Raw genomic sequence first — 27152 nt, 5'->3', positions numbered from 1 at the left:
TTTTATGTTTAATGGTCTGTGGATTATTGAAGAGGTAGATAAAATAACTGAGTTTCTTTTTTGTTATTGTTTTTTGTTGTTTCTTTTTTGGTTTTGGGTTGTTTTTTTTTTTGTAACAGAATGAAAGTGTGGGGATGTTAGCTCATCTTCCGTAAGCTCAGTCAGTGACAGCATCTTGGGGGCAATTTCAGTAGCACAAAGGATGAGGGAGGTGACATGGACTTCATCCTGTTCCCAGGTGGTTTGGGTTTCTTCCATTGGTAATCTATATTTTGAAAGCTTTCATTTGGTGTAGCTTAGAAATTATGAGTATTAGCTATTGTGCTATAAGAAATGACAAGCAGGATGATTTCAGAAAAACCTGGAAAGATTTAAATAAATTAATGCAAGGTGAAGTGAGCAGAACCAGAAGAACATTGTGCACAGTAACAGCACCATTGTGCGATGATCAGCTATGACTGAGTTAGCTCTTCTCAGCAATGCAATGACTCATGATGGAAAATGCTATCCACATCCAGAAAAAGAAGTAGAGTCTGAATGCAGATCAAAGCATACTATTTTCAATTTCTTTATTTTTTTCATGTTATTTTTTCCTTTTGCAAACCGGAATTTTTTTTTTGCAAACTATTTTTTCTCTCACAACATGACTAATATGGACATAAGTTTTATATGCTTGCACATATGTAACCTCTATCAAATTGCTTAACATCTTAGGCAGGGAGGAGGGAGAAAATTTGGAACTCAAAATTTTAATTAAAACGAATGCTAGCAATTATGAGTATTGGGTATGGAAACTTCTATTTTTAGAAGTTTTTCTTAAAGTTTTATGGATTTTGGTTATGTCTGGGTGATTGTGGATATCAATTTCACTTGTGATAATGCTTGGGTTCCATTACATTTTATTTGTACAATTCTCATTAATATTTTAATGTCTGTATTATATTATGGAGGATATATCATCTGTTTATTTATAAAGGTAGTGAGTTTCTGATGCATAATTTGGGACACCAGCTCAAGTCTTTCTAGGTAGTTGCTAGGTGCTAAATTTTTGCAACCTGCAGTGATCTGTTTCACATTTTCTCTAGTTTCTTTGCAAAATGTCAATGACTAATAAGTTCATAAGGATAATCCTTCTGTAATTTCTGGTGATGATCACCTAGTCTTCAATTGCTACCACAAGCTACTCCAATTCTGTAAATAAAATCCAGCTATTGGAACCCCTACTCTATAAAAATGTGACCTATTCTTCTTCAGAGAAACTCTTTTTCTTTCTGGATAGCTATGGGAATACAGGGGGCGTGACTAAAACAAAAAAAAATCACAATTTGGAATCAGAAGATCTTAGATTCAGAATATAGACCAAAGAAGGTGTATAATGATGGGGCATACCCTAGAAAAGAGGACTTTTCTGCTCCCCCGAAAGATACATTTGATGTGAGTTTAAACTCACAATAGGACACACTGATAGTCTTTTTTTTTAAAATATTTCTCTCTCCCCATAGACCGAAGTCTGATCTACATAATTCATTCACTCCACATAGCTGTAAGCATAGGAGACAACATTGGAAATATCTGTCTGTAAGTGGGAATAGTGTGGACTCCAGGCACACATACCCAAGTGCTTGTCTTAAAAAGGTCCCTATGATCAGGACTATGGTTTAGTAGAAATGATCCCAAGATGTGCACTGATGAAATCCCTTATGGCTAAGCTGATGGTGATGAATTCTTTCAGTAGAAAATTAGATTCCTAAGATAGTTTTTAAATGAAATCTAGCGGAAAGAAAAAACTCCTACAGTAGGTACATGGCTTCTTCTTAGTGGTTGGTCTTTTTTTTAAGAGTAGATCAACTCTATGAGCAATTCAATTCAATTTCATAAACATTTATTCAGTTCTTGCTTTGTGTGAGCTCTGTGTCATGTCATGTCTTCTAGCGCAAAGCTGGGGGAAAAAACATAGCACCTCCCTTCAAGAAGCTTATATTCTATCCGAATAAACAATAAAATAAATACAAAATACATACAAGTCATTTCAGAGGGGACACTATCAGGTAGGAGGCAGGATTTGCAGGGAATGTTTTCATCTGAGAGGATCTAGGAGATCCTTTGATGAAGGAGATGGCACCTAAGTAGAAATCCTACCTCAGGTTGGGAGCACATGCCTAGAACCATGTAGGGAACTCAAGTCAATTTTGTAGCTTCCAAGGGACATAGTGAGGAAGAACATGAAGCTTTCTAAAATGGAAAGAATAGTCATTGAACTATCCCAGGAAAATGGTGGCTACCATTTTGGAGCAACAGGGACTGTGCTCTTTTCATTGGCCCTACCCCTCAGGTAACAGGGATGGATCCTCAGCCTCTGGGACCTGTGCTCACCCCCTCAATGGTGCCATGCTCATTCTTCCAGGGGGAATCTAAGTGAGCCCTGACAGACTGTAAGCTCTAGAGATCTGTCTGAAAGTGTCACAGGATCATTCATGAAACTAAGTTGTGACTTGATAGCCACTTGGGACATCTTCAACCTCTCACGAGAGAATTTCATAGCCTATGAAATACGACACCCCTAAGAGCTCTCTTTTCATGGATACTATCATCTCAAGTAATGACAGACCTACAGACAATGGGAACAAAGTATCTTTTAAAAGAATATCAGGCTTACAAAATACTATCAATGGTTGCAGATGGCAAACTAGAATGTAGTTGAATTTTTTTCAATTCCACCTAAAGAGATGGAGAGAGGGAAGAGAGGAAGAGAAAGAAAAAGGCCCTAGTCATGGTGCTTTGAAGCTAAATGGGGCAGAATCTAATCGGGCCCATCCTCCCATTTGTTAGCTGCTGTCTTGTCTGTCCGCTATAGAGGGTGACACAGGCCATCCCAGGGGAGCCCTGTCGTTTTCCGTCCAGTTAAACAATCTTTGCTCTACTTCCCAGTGTGTGTGGCCATGGCTTGCCTCTGTCACAGTCCTTCTCTCTCACTGCCCTAGACTTCATGTGGCTACAAGACCTCATCCCTTCTTGACAAGGAGAACCTCTCCCTCAGGGACATCTCTCACTGGTACACGTAATCTAATAAAAAGTTCCCCATTCCTTCTTGGAAGTTGAGATTTTGGTGTCGTTTGCAAAACCAGAAGGAGTACAGTTGTCAACCAGAGAAACAGAGCATGGTACTAAATATCCATCTGTACGTACTATAATGTGAGGATGCTCAACACATTGCCTCAGGTGTCCTGCACAGCAGTTACACAATGCAGCACATGGAATGGGCATAACACAATGCTTGGTTGCTTTCCTCTCTGTTCAATCATCTCTGCCAGGCTTCTCCATCTCTATGACCACAGCATGCTCCTTGACACACTCTACCTTCTTTGCTCTAACTCCAAATTTCATATGGCAACAGGATCTCCTGGAATCTCTACCCAGACCCCGGGATAGCCGTGATAGATGGCACCATCCTTCATGGTGCCATCTTGTTGCTCCTTGGACATTTGTAAGACGGGATATACTAACTAATAAAGAATAGCTTGAGGCATGTGTTAAAGTTTGATTGGTGCATCTTAAAACCTGTAGTATGTTAAGTGTTGTTATTTGGACTTTTACTACAACGTTAAATCATAGGGAAGTGCAGATCTGAGCAATTAAAAGAATCTCTCCTTTTGCTTTTCCTAAATAGGCTACATTGACTTAATCAAATAATCAGATATTTGTCTATCTGTCATATATTTTCCCTGTGTACATGAAGAACTTGGGTAATTTGTTTGCATATAATGTCAAACTAAAAAATAGAATTGTGTGGTGGGAAAGAGAGTGGGAATCAGGGGTTGTAGTCTTATATTTACTGGCTGTGTGACTTTGGAGAAATTACTTCATGTCTCATCACACACACACACACACACACACACACACACACACACACACATATATGTACTTTATCTGCATAATGAGGGTAATCACCCTGCCAGTGAGGGGCAGCATGGCATTATAGCTTGAGGGTCAACCTTGGAGTTAAGCAGATCTGGATTCCAGGCCTGCTCCAGACAAAGGGAGGCTTTATTGACAAGGATAAATCATTTAACTCCTAACTGGTGCCCAGAAACTTTCTAAGACTCTAAGTTAGAAATAAGTTGCTAGTCTGAGTAGATGGAGAGAGTTGCCACACTGTGAGCTGCCCACAATGCTGAAATCCTAGGTCCAGACCAAAAAGAGAAAAAACTACCTCACAGGGTGATTATGAAGAAAGTTCTTTGGCAATATTAACAGTCTACAGAAATACTCATGGCATTCATTCCTACAGGATCACTGATTTAGGACTGAAAGTGAATTTCAAGTCTCATCCAATCCCTCCATTTTATAGTTAAGGAAACTGGGGTCCAAAGAATTGTGACTTGCCCAAGATCACACAGGTAGCAAATGCAAAGCCAGAATTTGAACTCCAGGCCACTGACTCCAAATCCAGAATTTTTTTTCTAGTTATTTTAGATAAGCAAGTCTAGGAGTATACACACTAGACTGCTAAGTGGCGCCATAGTGCACAGACCACCTGGCCTGGAGTCTGGAAGACTCATCTTCCTGAGTTCCGGTCTGGCCTCAGACACTTAGTAGCTGTGTGACCCGGGCAAGTCACTTCACCCTGTTTGCCTCAGTTTCCTCATCTGTAAAATAAGCTGGAGAAGGAAATGGCAAACCACTCTAGTATCTTTGCCAAGAAAATGGGCCCAAATGGAGTCCCCAAGAGTCAGACATGACTGAAACAATTGAACAAGGGGCAGGCACACACACACAGAGTACAAAGTGGAATCTGGTGGGGTTTGTTTTGTTCAGAGTTAGAATGCCATTGGAGACATTTAGATTCCGCCTAATGCGCTTGACTACATCCCCAAGAGGGCCTGGATATTACCAAACCACAAGCTGAGCTGGGCCTAGCAAAATGCCTCAGCTGAGTCCTCATGCCACAAAAAAGGTTCAGCTCCTGACCATTACTCCCCCTACAAGGGCAGGTGTAGTTGCGGGCCTCTGCAGAGTGAAGCGTGGGTGGGCGTTTTGCCTGGAAGTAGTCTACAAGCTTCTCTCAGAGTCAGTTTCTCTGAACATATGAGGACTCTCTAATGCAACTTTCCTCTGGGTTTTACACTGTATCATTAAAGAATGTGACTGAATTCTTTCCTTTAGTTTCAGAAGCAAAGAGTGAAGAAATATATGAAGACCTGTACAGTGGAGACAGCAGCCAACCCCCAATGGAGTGAGTGAGTCTCTTGTCCTCCTTGCCTGGGCCTGGCCTTTGTAGACAAGCTGGGAAAGAGCAGACTACAGGGGCAGGGATGAGGGGAACAGACACATGAGAGTGCCCTTCAGATGCCTGAAAGTCAACCATGTGAAAGAGGGAATAGTCTTCTTCTAATGAACCCCGGAAGGCAGAAGGATGAGCAAACAGAATCAGTTTCATGAATAGATTTCAATTTGATATAAGAAAAAAAATTCCTAAAAATTGCTACTGGTCAAAAGTAAAATAGGGTAATGGAGATGACCATAGGGAGCAGTGTCACGTGACAGAAGGATTAAATGTTCTACTTGACCCTACAAGGTAGAAATTGGTAGATGTTCAAGAAAGGCAGATTTCAGATTGACATAAGGAAGACATGTTTCCCACTAGTTGATATAAATTGGAGTCATTGACATCATCCTTATCCTTATCCATAGTCATCCTCATCCTTAGCACATGTATCACTTTAAGATTTGCAAAACTCTACACGAACATATTCTCATTTTATCCTCACAATAACCCTGGAAGATATTATTATCCCCATTTTACAGATGAGGGAGCTGAGGCAAAGCAAAATTAATTGACTAGCCCAGGGTCACACCGCTATTAAATGTCTGAGGTAGGATTTGAATTCATATCTTCTGGACTCTAGGTCCCATGCATTATCCACTACACCACCTAGCTGCCTAATTTACAATTTAAAGGTTTTCTGTGAACATAGCAAAGTTACCATCCCCTGCTCCCCAGTGGCTAGTTTAGACGTCGGTGCTAAACTATTTAATTCTAACATACTAATGACTAGGCTCTTTCAGGCTGGAAGAAGAAAATAACTTTCACTAAAATGCTATTATCATTGATTCTTGTTGCTACTGATTTTATACTTTAACTATTATGGAGAAAATCCTTATCTGGAATTTATTTCTAATTTAAATTTTTCTTTATTTCTTCTTTTAGTTTCTTGAGACAATGTGTATGTGGGTAGGGCATCAAGTGATTTGGTGAGGAGAGATTTGGCTTTGCAACTCTGATAACTTGATATTTACTTGTGACCATAATAATAATAATAATAATAATAATAATAATAATAATAATAATAATAAATAGAAGAACAAAATTTTAACAGACATTACTATTCCAAATACTCATATTTCCAAAATGCATAGAATGAAACGAAATTAAAGCCACCTGAGAACAGGACAAAGAACTGTCACTCAGTGAATCTACATTAAACATATGAGAACACATTTGTTGAATGATTAAAGAGCAATTATTATATTTCTCTGTACCATAGCCAATTCCATGGAACATCAACTATCAAAGACTAGTCACAGAATAGTGACTTGTCCTCCAAACATTTCCATCTGAACATTATCCGAAAAGTTGAGAAGAGAAATAACAGTGATGATAGCAATTTGGGTTCTGGAAATACTCTTGACTGAGTTAACATCCCTGTCAGTGTGAAGGAAGAGAACTAGGCTGGCAGAGTGGAAAAAGTACTGATCTCAGAAGTTAAGAAGACCGGGGTTCTAATCCCACCTCAGACACAAGCTAGCTGTGTGACCAAGATATTTATCATTTCTGAGCCTCAGTTTCCTCAACTGTAAAATGAAGGGTTTAGATTTCAATATAAGGTATCTTAGAGTCATCTCAACCTAAGGTGTAGACTTAGACTCCAAGGTACATGCTAGCTGTAAACCTATGATTGTATAAGTCAAAGAATGAGATGGAGCAGAAGCTAACATGACCATGAGCTTACCATGGAGAGGGGCGAGCAACTGATATACCACAAGAAAGCAGGAACACTAGGACAATCAAAGGTACCCCAACACTAGTTCCTTGAAATCTTTCCAAGTAGATAGCAGTGACATCTAAAGCAGGGAAACCATGGATACCCAATAAACAAACTGAAGATAAAACACTTTCATCGGGCAATAACGCCATCCTGTATTGGAAACAGATCTTGCCATTTATAGGCAAGAACTTCTACTACCTTTCGTCATCACCTCCAAGTCACACAACAATATATTGTCAATCAGTGCCAGACAATTGTAAGAAACAAGCCCTAAGCCCACAGAAGATGAAGTCAGAGCCAAAATGGAGTAGTTCCTAAAAGTTGAGGAGAAAAGACTTGAAGAATTTGAGGCTAATGAAAATTTTCTACTTAATGAAGACTCTAGAAAGTCAATTTAATAAGAAGAGAGATATCAAAATCATACTCAAATTTCTCAAATGACTTTGAAGAGAAGACAGACAAACCTAGACTGGAATTTCAAAAAGTCCCTTTTTGAGTCTGTTGGCATGAAACCAACTAAAAGTCCAGCTTTACCAAAATATATACCTCACAAAAGCAGGCATTCACTATAATCATCATAAGCAAATGCAATCTTCTACAACATTTGGCAGAAAATGTAAAAAACCTTTCAGGGCCTGTATACAATAGTATATACAGCAACTATATGTGGTAGGAAGGAAAGGTGAAGCTATCAAGTGAAAGTCTTAAGGACAGGCATCAATACTATAATGGTAGGAACAACTCGAGAAATCTGTTAAAGAGGATGTACCCGTCAACTATGGGTGTACCCCAAGACCCTGTGCTGAGCCCTCTCTCTACATTCTCTCTAGGAAAACTTTATCAGCTCCAGTAGGCTTAATAATATTTCTATGATGATGAAATCCAGATATATATTTCTAACTTTAATCTCTCTTCCAAACTCCAATCTCATAAAATCAAGTGACATTCTAAACATGTCCAAAGACTTGAAAAGTTCAACATGTCCAAAGTTAAACTGCTTATACTTCTCTGAAAGCTCAACCCTCTTCTGAACTTCCCAGTTTCTACCAAGGCCACCACCATCCTGGTTATCCAGTTTACAGACTCAGTGTCATTCCTGGCTTCTCATTTTCACTCAACTAAAATAGCCACAAACTTTCTTTCTCTACAACATTTCTTGTATTTATTCCCTTCTCTCCACTCATACGGCCACTTCCCTCAGTCAGCCTCTCTCACTTGGACTACTCCAATAGCCTCCCAATCACTCTCCTTGCCTCAGGTCTCTGCTGTCCAATCAATCCTTCCCACAACTGCCAGAGTGAGTTTCCTAATGTACAGTTCTGACCATGCCACCCCTCTTCTGTACATAATCTTGACTCCCTCTTACCTCCAGCATCAAATATAAATTCTCCTTTGGGGCATGTAAAGCCCTTTAAAATTTGACCCTAACATTGTTCATATAGTGTCAAGAGAAAATACAAACTGGTCAAAATACTTGACTGAAAGCTTATGCACAATGGCTAGAGTGAATGACAGAGCGAGGCTGAGACAGGATATCGAGATCTTCATTTCTCTGACAAACTGTGAAGTGAAGGAGCGAGTTGAGAGCCATTATTCTTGGCATGAGCTCTTCACAGGGATGCACAAAGGAATCACAAAGCACTTTGCCGATTTCCCCTCAGACACAAGTCTTGATCCCACCAATTTTAATAAAAGGTTTGACAGGTCTATCAAGATGAGAATACCAACTGCCCTTTCAAAGAGAAGCCAGTTACATTCACAAATTTAACTAAAAAGCACCACCAGTTCTTACGAGAAATTGTATGTTTGTGAAGGAATAAAAAAGAATGTGCCTAGAAATCCTAAGGGGTACAAAAAAGCCAATTGGTATCGATTCAGCAGTTACTGAATGGGAACATCGACTGACCAACTCAAATCCTTAAGTCAAAGCTAAATGGGGTAAAATACATTTAAAATAATTGATACGTAAACAATCCCAGCCTTGACGCATATTTTCAGAATGATAAAATAGACCATATTGGAAAATATTCTAACAAAAAAAAAATAATGTTACAAAATACAAGACCTATCCTCCTAAGAGCAGTTAGGTAGTGCAGTGGATAGAGCCATGGGCCTGGGGTCAGGAAGACCTGAATTCAAATCCAGCCTCAGACACTTGCCATCTATGTGACTCTGGCTGGATAAGTCACTTCACCCTGTTTGCCTTAGTTTCCTCTTCTGTACAATGAACTGGAAAAGGAAATGGCAAACCACTGCAGTATCTTTGCAAGAAAATCCCACATGAAGTTACAAAGCATCAAACACAACTGAAAAGCAATGTAAAGATTAATTCTTCTTCATTAAAAAGAAGGAAGAAAATTATTTCTTCAATTTGACTCTGTAAAATGTAGGTTTAATTATTAATTTCATTTTAAGTAATGTGGTATAGCAGAAAGAGCGCTAGGTGTAGAATCATAAGAGATCTCAGTCCAAATTCTGTCTCTGGCACTTACTTTGTGACTACAGTCAAGTTATTTTATGTCTCTTAGCCTGAGTTTCCCGATCTGCAAAACAGGATTAATAATAACACCTATAGTACTAGGTTTATTATGATGATCATGAGATTTTTTAAATGCATAGAATTCTTCCATTTTCAATAGGGCAGCCAGCTGAAGCTGCAGTGGATAGAGTGGCGGGCCTGGAGTCAGGAAGACTCATCTTTCTGAGTTCAAATCTGGCCTCAGACACTTACTGGCTGTGTGACCCCATGCAAGTCACTTAGCTCTATTTGCCTCAGTTTCTTCATCTGTAAAATGATCTGGAGAAGGAAATGGCAAATCACGTTAGTGTCTCTGACAAAAAAACCCCGAAATTGGGTCACAGAAAGTCGGACAGGACTGAAAAATGACTTAAAAAAATTTTAATAATCTCAAATTTTATTCTTTTTTGTTTATTCTGTACTTGGCAAATACCAAAATAAATGATCACTTCCATATAACTAGGAGGACAGAAAAGGCTTGTACATGGAACTAAAAATCTTTATTATTTAGAACACCTTTCAAACTTTAAAGCTCTATATAGTAAGCTACTCATAATCATAATTATTTTCACAGTGCATCCATTGTCTACAAAAACATGGACTTTATATGAAATGGTAAAGAACCAGTCTCAACCCATCCATGTTGAATGAAACTGGTAAAATCCAGGCTGATCCTTAGAAGAAATATCCATCCTGAAGGGCATTCAACAAGCCCTCCCACCTCTGTCATCTGTACTGAGTAAACTGGAAATCAATCATTAGCCTATTCAGGCAACCAGAAATGATCTGAGGCTAGTTCTCTTACAAGGAAGAAGTAGGAGCAAGGGAGGAAGGTTCAGAGAGAGAAATTTAGGATTGATGTCAAGAAACCCTTCCTCACAAGGAGAGGTGCCCAGGAGTGAAGCCTTGAGCAAAGGAGAAGGTGCCCTCTCCCCCGCCCCATTTCTCCAACAACAGATAGGACTAGGTACACTTCTAGGTTGCTTCTAACTCAGAGTCACTGTGAGTATGTGAAGTAAGCCAAGCAGTTCTGTTGTGCTCACTGTGAATAGGCACTCCTGGATAATACAGAAAAATATGGCAACTGAAAAATCATTTCTCCTTCTGTACCAGAGATCAGTTCATTGGTCCTTTGCAAACAAGGAAGAGAAGCCTAGAATGGGCTGAGATTTGTTACTGAGATTTGTGTTGGGGTTGTGTCTGTCATAAAGCATCAACAAACATCTAACCCTCACTCAGTGGGGGTATGTCTTAGGCCCAGCATTCACGTCATTTCATTCTCCTTAGGTTGGAAGAAAAAGAAAAATTTAAAAAACTAGGATGGTTTTTTAAGAAAGAAAAGGGAAAACTGAAACCAAAGAAGACGAAAAAAACCTTAAGGTAAAAAATGAGCTGGGTGGGGGTCTTTCTGTAGGAAATAATGATTTTTTTTTACTAGTCACGACAACCATAGCATAATACAAGCCCATTCTGGGAAACAGGGGTATTACCTAAACAAATGAAACCCAAGTTAATGGGAATTGCCTCCTCTTTTATATTAATTTCTTGAGAAGACATTCATATATATTATATATATATATATATATATATACACATATACATATATACATATATGTGTATATATACATACATATACACATATCTGTATATATGTGTGTATATATATGTATACATACATATATATCCATCAATAGGTTATATTTATTTTCCTTTAAATAAATATTGAGGGGAAAGGATTTCAAAATACAGGACTTTGAATAGATGGCCCCAGAAAGCTATGAAAAGAGAATCTGATTCCAGATCAGAGGACCTGGGTTCCAATCCTGACTATACTACTTAATTTCTCTGTGATGCTGAGCAAGTCTCTCAATCTCTGTCCTTCAATTCTTCATCAGTAAAATAAGGAAATTGCCCTTCTAAGTCTTTGTGGTCCTCTGGTGTGAATTAAATGTAAATTGAAAGACCAATTGTTTCCTCCTCTGGCTTGACATCTATTACTCTAGACATTATTCTTATTCCCCTTTTCTTAGGTGTTATATATCCTATTTTTAGTCAACCATTTTAGTTTTAGAAACTCCGTAAGTGTGGTTTTTGTGTCACCAGGATCCTTATCTGGAAAATGGACCCTGACTAAGATGAACAAGAAGGCCCCCTCTAGCTCTTAATCTAGGATTCTACAAGACTCATGCTGCCTTATGAGTTCAGGCAAGCTTAAGGTTTCAGTTAATGGGGCTATTCAGTCCTATGTGGTCTGGAATTGCACAGTCCTAAAGTCTTAGAGTTGGAAGGAATCTCCAGAGACCAACTAGCCCAGATCTCAGCCTTCCAGCATAAGACCCTTGGACACGTCTTTGGGATGGAAGAAAAGGGTAATGAATAGGACACCTGTGAAATCATTAGAACAGTAAGGTCCAGATGAGTCATCTCCCTCTGCCAAGGCAAAACAGAGACTTCTTTTGAGGGTCTTAGAAAATTGCCTAGGATTCTGACAGGTCAAGCGACTTGCAGGACTTGAACCCAAATCTTCCTTTATTCCAAGGCAATGCTACCTTTCTTTCAGATAAATTGAATAAATGCTCTGTATAATGGATTTTTTTCTAACACTCCCTCCCCTTTTGTTTTTGCTTATTGACAGTGGATTTTCAATGTCAATGCTCAATTTAGGTAAGTAACAATTACTTTTCTTGGGTTTAGGCAAATGTATTAGGAGAGGATGGAAAGGGGGAAAGAGAGGAGAAATGAGTCTCACCCTAAAAAACCTGGTGCTCATCGAACAGATCAATGAGAGATGTTTCATTTTACAAAAGTATTCCTCACTTTACCAAGCTTGAATATGGTTCAAATCTTATTCATTCATTTTTGAAATACTGCTTACAGATAACATTGATGCTTCCTGACTGGGGGGAGAAAGTGAATCCTCATAGCCAGTCAATATTGCAGTATAGTGGGCAGAGCACTGAACCTGAAGACACAAGTTAAAATCCTGACTGACACTTACTTGTCTTGTGACCCAGGACAAGTCACTTAATTGCTAGGGATCTCAGTTTCACCTGTGAAATGAGGATTACAAGAGTACTTGCTTCACAAAGTTGTAGGATTAAATGAGATAATGTATGGAAAACACTTTCTAAACCTTCAGGTTGACAAGGTTTAAGATTTGTGGTACAGGAGACAAAACACTGACTTTGGAAGAAGAAAACCTGGGTTCAAATCCCAACTCTGATATTTATTTCTTGTATGACCTTCCATGGGCCTCAGTTTCCCATTTTTAAAACGAGAAGGTTGCTCGAGGTTGTCTCTTAGGCCTCTTCTGCCTCTACATCTATGCTCCTATCAATTGTCCTATAAACATCAGTTATCAAGATGGTAGTGGTGGTAGTGGTGATGATGACAAGTTGGACAGAAATTGAAATTATGCATCCATCAGGTAAAATAACACATCCAGTCTTGTGTCCTGCTGGGGAATCATCACATTCTGGGCATTTTTAAGTCTTTCATTCATTCTTCACACATTTATTAAATGTCTACTGTGGGCTAGACTCTCTCTGTCTCTCTGTGTCCCTCTCTGTCTCTTTCAATTTCTCTTTCTCTCTCCCTCCTTCTCTCTCTCTCTCTCCCTTTCTCCGTATATATATATATATAATATACATATATATACACACACATCATATACATATACATATACATATACATATACATATACATATACATATACATATACATATACATATACATATACATATACATATACATATACATATACATATACATATACATATACATATACATATACATATACATATACATATACATATGACAAGAGAGAGCTTCGATTTTTACCTCTTGGTGAAAACTGGGGGTAGACCTGTATCATCATACAATTATACACCATCTGAAAGAACAACAGCTTTACACCATTGTAACTAAGGATTTTGTCACAAATCCCCAGTGCTTAACACAGTGCCTGGCACATAGTAAGTGCCTAATAAATGTTGATTGACTGATGATCGTCATCTCCTTTCGATTCTAGAATGTAAGTCTCAGGATCACGTACTCTACGATGATGTAACAGTGGATAAGAAAGATTCCAAGTAGGTTGATTTTGCTCTTTTGTCAGCCAGATGTCCCCAAGGCTTAATCCAGCCCCTCAGTGTGGGCGAGGTTTACTGAGAGACATATTAGTTCTTAAGTCTGCTGAGGACAAACAGCATGGTACAGGGGGAAATGCCCTGGATTTGGAATCTTGACTGATTGTTAGCTGGGTGAGGAAGTCACTTAATACATTGCGGTGGGCTTCAGCGGCTCATCTAGGAAATGAGGGGTCAGACAAGGCGATCTATAAAGTATCACTCAGCCCTAGTGCCCATGTGAGTCTTCTAGGGCTAATCCACCTGCCTGCGGCCCTGGGCTAATTCCCTCCTGCCTTTTTCTAGGACCTTCAAGTCTCTTCTCTCCTCTCATATTATCCCTCTCAACTGGCTCATTCCCATCTGTCTACAAATATGCTCTTCTCTCCTTAATCTTCCATTAAAAAAGAAACCCTTTTCCAAGGCCTTCTTCACCACCTACTACTCACATGCCATTCCCTACATGGCCCTACTAGACAAAGCTCTCTTTACTCTTGACTCTACATCCCTTCTTCCTCACCTCCTTGGAGTATGGCTTCTTCTTCCAGCACTCTACTCAAATAGCTTCTCAAAGATCCCCTTTGTAGTCTCCTAATTAACAGGGCAGCCAGGTGGCACAGTGGATAGAGCGCTGGGCCTAAAGTCAGGAAGACCTGGGTTCAAATCTGGCTTAAGACACTTACTAGCTGTGTGATCCTGGGCAAGTCACTTAACCCTGCTTGCCTGTTTCCCAACTGTAAAACTGGCTGGAGAAGGAAATGGCAAACCACTCTAGTCAGTGTCTTTACCAAGAGAAGCCCAACTGGGGTCATGGAAAGTCTGACTGAACAATGATCCCCTAATTGCCTCGTTAAATGGCCTTCATCTAGAGCTTCTTCTCCTTGATCTCTTTGTAACCCTAGACCCAGCTCCGCATTCTTGGATGCCGCCCCCACGCCCAGGTTTAGGAGGCCCTGCACTGGTCGAGTTGTCTTCTGATTTGACTGGTTCTTTTCTGCTCTTTTATTGCCCCTTTATCCTCCCTCAAAGACCTGCCCTTCTTACAATGTGGCTCTAACCTTCACGAAGCAGGGAGGCTATGATCAATCCCTCTATTTCTATCCAGTCCCAAACTGTCCAGATGACTCCTGCTTTGGAGCATAGCTTGAGATCTGGTATGGCTAGCTATAGCCTCCATGAAGAAAGAGGCTATGACGTAGCTAAACCTTCTGCCTCCCCTAGCTCAGCGGCAGTAGTCTGCATACCGCAGGTACTTCAAATGGCGGCTGAACTGAGTTAAGTTAATGTGCATCTTCTCACCGCCGGACAGCCGCAATTATTAGGATGTTCTTTCTTCTATGGAGCCAAGACCTCCCTTCCCATAACTTCCTCCCATTGTTCCTCGATAATGATGTTCTCAGGGGCCTGAATCTGTCCAATAGCTGAAGGCAGGGATCTTGTCTGGCCATACTCTCTACTCAATTTCATCCATTTTTAAAAACTGGTTTTACTTACCTCATTTTCATTCTCTTTTCCCTTTTCAGAGAAAAAGAGGACAGAGTGAGACTCTGGAAACCCAAATTTCTGATGATGAAAGAAAACAAAGGGACAGAACTCCTGAGGAAGCAGAAAGGTAATGGCTCACGTCTACCTGCACACCACGCTGGGTCTCACTCCTTCCAAAGGTCTTCTTGATGTAGCCTTGCAAATGGGCAAAAAGCAAAGTTCTATAATCAGATACCTGTCAAATGTGTTCCTTCATCAGGCTCTCTTTTTTTTTAGACTGTGTGAAGTCCCATGCTAGGCACCACGCACCAAGCATGAGGTGACAGAGCGGGGCAAAGTTTAGGTGAGGCACACTCCTTGCCCTCGTGGAATGGACAGTCTCAGAGACTAAGCAGAAAGCTATTAATGGATGAATTGCCGAGATTAAAGGAAATCATTTTTTTCCCTTTCTCCATTAGACCTTGAATGAAACTTTAAGAAAAGAGACTTAGTGAAGTTAATTAAATATTCATATTAAATGCCTACTATGTGTTGTCATTGGGAAAGAGGAACTATACATATTCTGACCTGGGAGCGGTGGGTGGAAGTCACAAAGAGGTACATTTAGGCTTGATTTGGGGGATTCAAAGGTAAGGAAGCCACTATGGATTTGGGGAAGAATGATTTCAGCAGAGCAGGGGAAGAGGACAATGGTTACAAGTCAAATTATAAAGAGCTAACAATTAGAGATGTTCAAAGGTAGAGTGGGCTGCTCGGAGATGTAGTGGGTGCCCTCCCAGCACGTGTCTCCAAGCACTCCGGATGAACGCTTACTTTTTGGCCAGGTTGTAGCTAGAATGCTCTTTGGGGAATGCGGTCCATTCCCACTCTGCTTCTGTGTAAGGCTTTATGGTGTGTGCTGGTAATGCAAGGACAGATGGGTGGACCCAGTGGTCACTGGGATTGGTCACTTCCCACTAGAAGATTCTTTGCTTCTGGGAGAGAAGCCTCCACGGAAGCGGTGGCCCTTGACATAAGTCTTTAAGTTGGGGGGGGGGATTTCAAAAAATGGAGAATAGGGGTGAGTCCACTCTGGCTCACAGTCAGGAGAAGTGAGAAGAGGGGAAAGGAATTATTCAGTTCATTTGGAATACAGAGTACACAAAGTTGTAAGAGATAAAGCTGGAAAGGTAAGTTAAGGCCAGACTCCATAAAAGGCAGTGCAGTATAATGGAAAAAACAAAATGAAACAAGAGACTTGGGTTCAGGAAGCCTCTGTCTGAATCACCACTCTGCCACAGAGGAGCAAAGGAATAAGAATTTAGAGCTGAAAGGAACCTTGTGAGATAATCTTCTTCAACCTCTTCTTTTACATATGGGGAAACTGAGAATCAGAGAGGACAAGTCATTTGCTCAATGTCACACAGTAAGTCGCCAAGACAAGATGTGAACTCAAGTCTTCTGAGTCCAAAGCTAACCTTCTCCCTGCCCTACTACTGTGGCCTGGGCAAAGTCACTTATAACCTCTCTGAGCCTCATCCTTAAATTAGGGAAAGGATACCTAAAATACCAACTTCATGGAATTGTTTTGAGCAAAGTGTTTATAAACTGTCCAGGGCTCCAAAATGTGGGCCGTTGTTTTTATCACCTTGTACACCACTACATTTATTTGTAGCAATGGGGAGCAAATGAAGATTCTTGAGTTGTAGAGGGATGCGATCAAATACCAAAGATGAAGATGACTCAGGCAGTTATGCTAGCCAGTCACCTGGCACTTTATTAAGCACCTGCTATGTGTACTGTTCTCAGCACTGAGGAGTCAAAGAAAGACAAAAACAAAACAAAGCAAAAAACAATTCCTACTTTCAAGGAGGTCACAGTCTAATGGGGGAGAAAACAAGCAAACTACTACGTACAAACAAGATGGACATGGGGTAAAGTGGACATAATCAGCAGAAGGAAGGCCCAAGAATTAAGGGGAATTGAGAAAGACTTCTTGTGAAAGATGTGATTTTAGCTGGGACTTGAATCTATGTTATTCAAAGTTCTGTGAAAGGCTAATTGGAGACAGGCATAGACTGGAATCAGGAAGACTCTTTAGAAGGCTATTGCTTTATCTAGAGGAGTAGGTGGGATGAGTCGGGGGCCCTGAACCAGAGGGGTTGTTTTCATAGTAGAAAAGGACCAGGTGTAAGAAATACTGAAGAGGGCAAATTAACCAGAGTGGGATTGTAAAGTGAGGAATGAGAAAGAGTCAAAGATGAGTCTGAGGGTATGAAACAGGATAATTGGGATGCTGGTGACACTACCATTAAGAGAAGTAAGGAAAAGGGGTGGTCTTGAAGGGCAGACGAAGGCTCCGTTTGGGACGTGTTGAATTTACAGTACCATTAGAATATTGTGAGATATTAAACAGGCTGAAGCTGGATATAGAGGTTTGAGCATCATCTCTATTTCTATGAAGGACAGACCCCAAAATAATTTAATTAATCCATAAGCATTTATTAGGTACCTACTATGTGCAAAAATGCATGGAAATACATGAGATTCCTAAGACACAGCACAGAGGGAAAAGACAAATCCTTGAGGAGCATCTACAAGAGGTGAACAAAGATGGAAAGAGGAGAAGCAAGGGAACTATCCCAGGGTAATGTCCAAAAGCCCAGGGGGTGGGGCAAGGGCTTTGAGAAGGAAGAAGAACAAAGTAGTCTAAATCATCAAATATTGCCCTGAGGTCCAGGAGATTGAAGAGAGGAATAAAGGCCCTGGGATTCAGAGGTAAGGAAGCCACTATGAATTTGGGGAAGAATGATTTCAGCAGAGCAGGGGAAGAGGACAATGGTTAAAAGTCAAATTATAAAGAGCTGAGAAGGGAGACGAGAATGTAAAGCTAATGACTGTGGACTTGGGCAGTAAAAGGAGAGAGGATAGTGTCTGGAGTGGTCACAAAGTTGAGAGGAATTTTTTTGGGGGTGGTGAGAACTTGGTATGCTTATAGGTTAGGGTAAAGGCTAGTGGGGTAGGGAGGGAGAGATTAAAGATTCAGGAGAAGGGCCAGAGGGTCCTCAGAGGTCATCGAGTCCATGACTGACCTGAGGCATCAATCCCCTCTAGAGCATCTGTGGGGGACAGAGCCAGGTAAAGGCATTGGTGTTCCCCAGGAAAGATTTGGAAACAGTGTCCCCCGAGTGTCTTAAACCTTCATGGTAACACACATGACTTGACATCACAAAATAAATACCTGCATATTGTGAAGGATGGAATTGTTTTTCTTTAGCATTAAAACACTTCTTTTGCTTTGTGCATTTCTAAAAGGCAGCATTGTGGGGTGGTAGATAAAGAGACAGACTTGGAGTCTGGAACACTTAGGTTCAAATTCCACTTAATTAAGCTGTATGACCCTGAGTTAGTCAGTTAACTTCTATGTTTCTCAGAAAACTCCCTAAAGTAGAAATTCTTAACCTTTTTTATTTCACAGACCCCTTAAGCAGTCTGGTGAAGCCCATGGACCTTGTTTCAGAACAATGTTGTTGTTTTTTTTTTAATTCATAGGAATACAAACAAAACCAATTACATTGAAATAAAGATCCCCAAATAGTTTAAAGACCAATTTAAGGACCACAGGTTAAGGGCCCTTGCCCTTGAGCCTATCTCCTAAATCCTAGATAAGTTGTGATTTCCACTGGTAGAAGGAACTTTCATACTAAGAGCTCCACATGCTGATTAATAAAACCATGCCTAAACTATACAGTCCAGTAATTCAGACTAAAGGATCATAATGTAATGTGTGATAAATGCAACTGAAACCAACTTTATTGATAAGATGTTAAAAAAAAGATTTAAATTCAAAATAAAGCATTTATCCCCTCTTCCTTCAAAGCTACCACAGCAAAGAGTCAGCCAGGTCAAAAAGGCATGCCTTAATGGGGTATAGAAATCTATCCTACCCTATAGGAAAATAGAAGTAGAAGGAGATAAGAGAAGGGGTGGGGAAGACAGAAGGGAGGGCAGGTTAGGGGAGGGATATTCAGAATACACTCCCATCTTGGGGTGGGGTAGGGACTAGATGGGGAGAAAATTTGGAAATCAAAATCTTGTGGAAGTGAATGTTGAAAACTAAAAATAAATAAATTAATAAATTTTAAAAAAAGACACGCCTTAGAGGGCAGCAAAAGCTCAACTGAAGCTTCTGACCCCAATTCTCATGTAGCTGGGTCTTTTTCTCCTGAAGGTGGTAAGACTGCCTCACTTCTCCCTCAAAGAATCAGCCCAGCAGGTCCTACAGCCTAGAGCCAGAGTGGGGCAGGGCAGGAGTGGGGCCCTGCTCCCACCTTCTCAGGGAATCAGCCTACTCCACTGTTGGACAGTTCTGCTAGCTAAGAAGCCTTTTCCTCTGTAGAGTCCAAATTCGTCTCCCAATAGCTTCCCTTCATTGCCTTCATTCTGTCCACTAAACCACAGAGAACAAATCTGTTAACCAAGAGAACAGCTATCCCATTTTCCCAGTCTCCTCTTTTCCAAGATAAGCATGCCCAGCACCTTCAGCAGATCCTCCACAGTACACAGGATGGAATCCCTTCCCCTCCCTACACTGGCTGCCATCTTGACGAGCTCCGCCTTGCAGGAATAACCAAAACCAAGCCCTCCTGTAAAGATAGTGCATTATCACTGACTAAGCATTTTCTTCCCCCAAACCCCAAAGACAGAACAAGCAAATTCTATATTCAAATTAAAATTCAAAATTAAATTCAATAACAATCTATTAAGTGCCTACTATATATTACGAACCGTACAATGCACTGGTCAAAAAAAAAAGACAAAAGCAAAACCATCCCTGTTCTCAAGAAGCCAGCATTCTGTTGGGGGAAAACATATATACAGATAAGTAAATTATCACATATAGACAAAGCACATACTAAGTGGGCAGCTGCGTGGCGCCATAGTGCATAAAGCGCCAAACTTGGAATCGGGAAGACATAGCCATGAGTTTAAATACAGTCTCAAACACTGTGTGACCCTGAGCAAGACGCTTCACCCTAATTGCCTCAGTTTCCTCATTGGTAAAATGACCTGGAGAAGGAAATGGCAAACCACTCCAGTATCTCTGCCAAGAAAACCCCACGTAGGGCATGGAGAGTCAAACACAACTAAAACAACTCAGTAACAACAATAAAAATACTAGTTTGTGGCCCGAGGGAAGAAAGCACTTAACCCCATTTGATGAAGCAGAAATAGAGGCTGAAAGTGTTAGGTGATGTACCCATGGTCTCAGCCAAGATTCCAGATCTGGTTGGACAGCTCTCAGGCCGCTGGTCTTCCTCAAGCACCATGCTGCTTGATGCTCTGTTCCCCATAGCAGAAACCACCTGAAAGTCTGATCTAAATGAACATCGAGAAAAATGTGGAACCAGCTTTGCAGTTCTGTCCCCTGGCATGTTTGGTGGCCATTTTTGAGGTGGGATGTTTGAGCTATTTGGGAAGCAGACATGTTACCTACTCCATTGCTAGGGCTGGGAGCAATCTCTCGGTGGCTTTGTTGTAGAAAAGCTTCTCATGCCAGTGATCTTCCAAACAGTTTGGTGGCTGTGATGGCTGCTTTGTGAAATAATGCCAAGAAGAACCTATTGGGAGCCCCCTGGGACGGGGTCCTACGCAGGCCAAAGCAAACACAGACTTGGAAGATGGCACAGAATCCCCTTTTCCTGAAGTTTATTTTCTCTAGGCTCAGACTTGATGTAATTTATTTTTCCTTTGGTGGGAAGATGGATTCATGGGCTGGAAAAGCCATTTTCCATCTTAAACTTTAAATGCCCTAGTCATTGAAGTCTCTGTATTTATGTATTTATACTGAAGAACAGCTAGACATTCACAGAGTGGGAGGAGGTAATACCCAGGCTATGCCTAAAAGGCAAAAGGCTTTAAAGAAACAAGCACTTCATTGATTATATACAAGCATTTTTATAGACAGGTTCAGTCATTTGTCAGTCATGTCCAACTTTTCAGGACCCCATCCGGGGTTTTCTTGGCAAAGACACTAGAGTGGTTTGTCATTTTTTTTCTCAAGCTCATTTTACAGATGAGGAAACTGAGGCAAACAGGGTTAAATGACTTGCCCAGGGTCATATTGCTAGGCCAGCTTTGAACTCATGGAGATGAGTCTTCCTGTCTCCAAGCCAGGCTCTCCATGCACTATGGCGCCCCCTAGCGGCCCCTAGAGACAGGTTACTAGCATGTTTATCTGACATCAGAAAATGGGCAAATAGCTTAGAGAACTAGATGAAGAGGTAATTGGGTTCTAGTTTCAATTTTGCTATATTCTTCTTACTTCCCATGACTTTGGGCATGTCATTTCTTTCTTGGCCTTACTTTCCTCTTCTGAAAAAAAAAATGAAAGGGTTGGGCTGAGTCTCCTCCTAACTCTAAAGATTTGTTTCTAATAAAAGTAAAAAACAAACAAAAAAACCCTCCAGTTTTAGAACTGACAGGAGCTTGAACTGAGAGATTCTGTATATTATGGAATGATACTTTGTATCTGAATGAACTTCTCTGAACTTCAGTTTTTTCCTTGGTAAAATGGTGATAATAGCAGCAGTAGTACAGCTCATTGGGTCAGTCAAAGGATAATGAATGAAAAAAGGCCCTTTGCAAACCTTCTGGTACTCTGTTAATGTCAGCTGATGAAATTATTGTAAAGTTTATATCGATAGAATTTTATCCTGCTGCTTAGTTGTGTTTTGAAGTAGGGGAGAGAGAGGAATTGGTATTTGGAATCAGAAACACCTGGGTTCAAATCTCCCATCTCAGTCACTGTCTGTTGGCCTCAGGACATTTTCTAGACTTGTAAATGGAATCCAACATGCATGTAGAAGTTCTTACACTACGGTTTCGCCTCCACTGACAAAATCACAGCTCTTTCACGTATCAGTGTGTTTAATCCCTGTCCCAGAGAGGCAGCGTCGTACAGTGAATAGAGGCCAACTTCAGTCAGGAAGACCTGGGCTCAAGGCTCGCCTCCAAGATACACAGTCTGTTGGACCATGGGCAAGATCATCTCATTAACTAGGTTTATAAGCTGTAGGAAAGTTGATGATCTCCTGGGAGAGGATTTTCTTCTCTGTGAAATCACAGGTCTAGACTTCTCTTCCTTTTTTAATTTGTTTGTTTTTGAGACTGGACCTCCCTAGCTCACCTGGGCTGGCCCAATCATGTTATTGATTGGCATGAAAACTTTGACCTACTCCATTTCTGACTTGGGCTGGTTTGCCCTTCCGTAGGCAGCCTAGTGACCCCTTTCCCTGGGGCTCACCATGTTGGTACCAGGACAGTGCAGATACCCAATCAGTTTCAGTTATACTGAAGCTCAATTGATCCAGCATCCTCAGTCTTCCCTAGAGCAGGGATTAGAGGCCTGGGCCACCACACCAGCCCTGTCCCCATCTAAAAACTACCCAAATTTTTTTTTAATTAAAAAAAAAAAACTGCCTAAGGGCAATGACTTGCAACCTCTTCAATACTTCAAAGATGTGTGACATTTTAAGCATGAGTATTTCATCTGCTGATGGGAATGGCAGCCCTTCCATACCTTGGTAGACTTAAGAGTTGCTTTAAGCAAAAATTCATGTTACTATGGCCAACCTAGTGATGAGTGCCTCTGAGCTTGGACCTGAACTTTGAGCATTTTCAGCTTTGTAGGCACCCTCAAAGCTTGGCTATGTTGCCCCAACCTCCAAGAACCCAGGGACTTCCTCCTTCCATGATGAGGTTTCAGGGGACTTTAGCAGAGTAATGATCTTGCAGAGAATAGGTGTTTAATAAGTGGGGTTTTTATGAATGAATTCAATTTTTTTGTCTTAATTTTATTTTTTTCTGAAAGTACAAAACATAAGAATAGGTCTTTATAGTAGTCCTAGAATATCCAAATTTCAGGGTGACTAGGAACCTCAAAGATCATCTAGTCCAATGAAGAACTGAATAAGAGGGGTTTTTTACATTCTTTTTTTTTTGTGAGGCAGTTGAGGTTAAGTGACTTGCCCAGGGTCACACAGCTAGTAAGTGGCAAGTGTTTGGTCTGATGCCGAATTTGAACTCAGGTCCTCCTGACTTCAGGGCCGTTGCTCTGTCCACGAAGCCACCAAGCTGCCCCTTTCACAGCATTCTTATCTGTCATCGTCTCCCCTTTTCCTGAACACCTCACACAAAGGGCCATGGGGACCACCTCTCAGAAAAAGCCTCCTCCACTTTAGGATGGTTCTCATTATTGGGAAGATTTGCTTGACCTCCTGGTTAAATTTGCTTTTTTTACAACTCCCACCCATCAGTCTGAGTTCTGTCCTCTGGGCCGAGCAGAATGCATCCATTCTACCTCCCATGTGACAGTCCCGCAAATACCGAAAGACAGGGATAATGTCTCCCATGCTAAGTCTTCTCTATGCCAGACTAAACACTCCAGTTCCTTAAATGAATTTTCATATGCCATGCACTCCAGAACCTTTTCCATCCTGTTCTCTCCCTGCTTATCAATGTCCAACTTTCTTGCCCTTCAAACATTATTCTACAGCCATTAAAAACAACCACAGTGAAATTGATGTCTGAATTCTAGCACTTTCTTTCCAGACCAGTGATAACAGCAGTAGTTGCACAACTCATAGGGTCAGTCAAATGATAATGAATGAAAAAAGAACAGTGGTAACATTTCTGAGCACTTTTCAATTTTATGAAGAACTTTCCTCATGATAAATCAATCAGCAAGCATTCCTTAAATACTTTCTGTGTGTCAGCTACTCTCATAAAGGCTGGAAATACTGAGGAAGGCAAAAATAAGGTTGCTGCTCTCAGGGAGCTCAGGGCAATAGATGGGGGAGGGACAACACACAAACAGTGAGGGACAAACAAGTTATAAACAAGGGGAGTGGGAGATAATCACAGAGGGAAGGCACTAGCATTAAGAGTGATTGGGAATGGCTTCTTGTAGGAGTTGGGATTTCAGCTGGGACACAAAGGAAGACAGGGAAGCCAGGAGGCAGAGATGCTGAAGGAGAAAACAACAGGCATGGGAGACAGCCAGGGAAAATACAGAATAAGGAGATGGAGTGTCTTGTTCAGGGAAGACAGTGTCTCTGGATCTGTAAAGCAAGGGATAAAAAGATAGGTAGAAAGGTAAGAAGGAAATAGGTTGTGAAGGGCTTTAAAAGCCCAAGAGAGGATTTATATTTGAGCCTGGAGGTAATAGGGAGCCACTGCAATTTACTGAGTAGGGGAGTGACATGGACAGCCCTGTTCTATAGGAAGATCACTTTGGCATGTAGGTGGAGGGTAGCCCAGAATAGGGAGAGACCTAAGGCATGAAATATAACCAAAAGCCTGCACCAAGGTGGTGATTGTGTGAGTGAAGAGGATAGAGATGAGAGGTGTTGTAAAGACAGATGCAACAAGATTTAGCAATAAATCAGATATGTAGCATGGATGTGAGAGAGGAGTCAAGGATGTCCCCCAGGTTGAAAGCTTGGATGAGTAGGAGGGTGGTGGTGCCTTGAACAGTAATAGGGATGTTAAGAAGAGGGAAAGCTTTGGAGGGAAAATTGAGTCCAGTTTTTAATATTTTGAGTTTAGATGTCTATGGTATATACAGCTCACAATGTCAAGAGGTAATTGGTGATAGCCATGAGCTCAGGAGAGAGATTACAGCTGGATATGTAGATCTAGGAATCAATCTGTACAGGGATGAGAGCTGAACCCATGGGAGGTGCTGAAATCTTCAAGGGGAAAAGTATGAAAGGAAAAGAGGGCCCAGGACAGAGCCTTGGGGGTATCCATATTTAGTGGCATGACCTGACTAAAAATCTAGCAAAGGAGACTGAGAAGATGCAGTCAGATGGTTAGGAGAAGAATCAGAAGAGAGAGGTGTCATGAAAAACCTAGAAAGGAGAAATGTCCTAGAAAGGAGACAGTGATTAACAGTGTCAAAGGCTGCCAAGAGGTCCAGGAGAAGGAGGATGGAGAAAAGGTCATTGAATCTGGCAACAAAGAGATCACTTAGGACTTCAGAGAAAGCAGTTTGCATCAAATGATGTTAGAGGCTTTAGTATCAAGGGAGAGGAAAGTAGAGGCACCATGTAGGGCTTTCTCAGGGAGTTTAGCTGAGAAGGGAAGGAGAAATATACAGTAATAGTGGGGTCAATGAGATTAAAGGATAGAGAAACACAGGAGTGTTTTAGGCAGCAGGGAAGGCAATAGTAGAGAGAGAGAGAGATGGAAGGTTGCAGAAAGAGTGGGATTCATAGTGGGAGCAATCTCCTGGAGAAGATGCAAAGCATGGAAATGAGGTAATAGATTTTTTTACTTGAATGAGAATATTGGTGAAGAGGCTCATCTGTTGTGGAGTCATTGAAAATCTCTTCAACTCTCCTAGCTGATAGGAGATACTGTTCTAATCTTGTTCTATAATATTTTGAATTTCTTCTGCTAGGTCTATATTTTTATTTATTGAGGGTGGGGGTGGGAAATAGTAGCAGCAGCAATAGCAGTAGTAGTAGTAGCAGTAGCAGTAGTAGCAATAGCAGTAGTAGTAGTAGTAGCAATAGTAGTAGTAGCTGTAGTAGCAGCAGTAGCAGCAGCAGCAGCAGCAGTAGTAGTAGGAGTAGTAGGAGTAGTAGGAGTAGTAGTAGTAGTAGTAGTGGTTGTGGTAGTAGTAGTAGTGGTGGGGCTTGCATTCTCCTAGGGGCAACCACCCCTGGTGGTGAGTGGGAGCCAGGGAAGGATGTTTGGGATGGGGGAGTCACAGACATAGTGAGTACAACCACAGGTTAGTCAGTTACCACGCCGCGCAATGGTGGAGTTGATCTGATTTGTGTTCCAAGAGGGGGTGGTGGGGAAGAGAATGACATGGTGAACAGAGAGCAGGCACTGAGTAAGGAAGCCCGCGGTTCAGGTTCTGCCTGACACATCAGCTGGGTGATCCTGGCAAAGTCGCTTAACCTCTGCCCCAGGCAGCCCTCTAAGCTCAGAAAAGTTGCTGATGGGCCTGAGAAGAGGGAATTTTTCCTACTTTAATGAAATTGTAGGTCTGAACAAAAAGTAAATGCCTGGCATATGTTCTTTATGGACCATGTGTGTGATTTCCTCACTGTGGTGAGCGTAGGTTCAGGCAGTACAATAGCGGCACTCTTGGTCCACTATGACAAGCTACCCCTTATAATATAGTCAATCAATCAATAAACATTTATTAAGCACCTACTATATGCCAGGCACTATGCTGAGCTCTGGGGATACAAAAAGCTAAGAAAGACAGTCCTTGCCCTCAGGGAGCTCACAGTCTAATGGGTTACAGGGTTAGGATTCCAACCTGCTTTTGCACACTTACATTTGATGCTCACATACTCCCTACAGGGTCAGTAAGGGGATATTACCTCTATTTTAGCAAAGGAGGAAACTGAGCTTCAAGGATGCCAAATGACTTGCCTGACACCTGCCTAGCCAGCAAGGGAGGAGCAGGACTTAGATTTGCATCTTTGGCGACCAAGCTAAGGGCCCTTTGCCCGTGGGGCCCAAAGAGCTAGAGCCCTGACAGGCCAGAGACCGGATGGCCAGCCCAGCACAGCAAGGCGCTGGGCAGTCTGAGATGCGGTGTCTCTCTCTCCCATGGTCCAATCTGACCCTTGTCTCTAGTCCTCCCTCCCTCACACTGCAATGTTCTTCCAAGTCACGAAGCAAAAACCACACGCATTCAAATGAGCACGAGGGAGTTAGAATTTCTGCCCCCTCACACAGCCACGTGAAAAATGATTGAGCTAAAGAAAGAATAAGCACGCAGAACTGAAGCCGCCCATGGGTATCAAGCAAATCCATTCAGATAATTGTGAAGGGAAGGAAAGGTTTTAAAATATTTCTTTCATTAAGTTTCTTTTATTCTACATTATTTATTCTATAGGATCTAAGAACCAGAGGATGTTTCCTGTTTAACTCTTTTTTTTTCTTAAAAAGAATTAACTTTTTTGCCCA

At 41.2% G+C, this 27152-nt stretch overlaps 1 protein-coding gene across 3 annotated transcripts in view; it reads left to right on the top strand.

Annotated features, from left to right (window-relative positions):
- FYB2 (FYN binding protein 2) overlaps nucleotides 1-27152 on the top strand; it is a 93215-nt gene that overhangs the window by 61587 nt on the left and 4476 nt on the right. For 2 of the 3 annotated variants that reach the window (XM_078156662.1, XM_078156661.1), the window contains 5 exons: nucleotides 5164-5233; nucleotides 10852-10944; nucleotides 12200-12228; nucleotides 13595-13655; nucleotides 15215-15303. In XM_078156662.1, the coding sequence (XP_078012788.1) occupies nucleotides 5164-5233; nucleotides 10852-10944; nucleotides 12200-12228; nucleotides 13595-13655; nucleotides 15215-15303 (342 nt within the window). Of the gene's footprint in view, nucleotides 1-5163; nucleotides 5234-10851; nucleotides 10945-12199; nucleotides 12229-13594; nucleotides 13656-15214; nucleotides 15304-15452; nucleotides 15693-27152 lie in introns of those variants that run through there. The other variant, XM_078156663.1, reaches the window with a different exon arrangement.

This window comes from Phascolarctos cinereus, unplaced genomic scaffold (assembly GCF_003287225.1).
Source record: "Phascolarctos cinereus isolate Bilbo 61053 unplaced genomic scaffold, phaCin_HiC Scaffold_5;HRSCAF=322, whole genome shotgun sequence".
Taxonomy (NCBI): domain Eukaryota; kingdom Metazoa; phylum Chordata; class Mammalia; order Diprotodontia; family Phascolarctidae; genus Phascolarctos; species Phascolarctos cinereus.
Note: the sequence above shows the minus strand (reverse complement) of the source record. Positions and strands in the feature narration are given on the sequence as shown.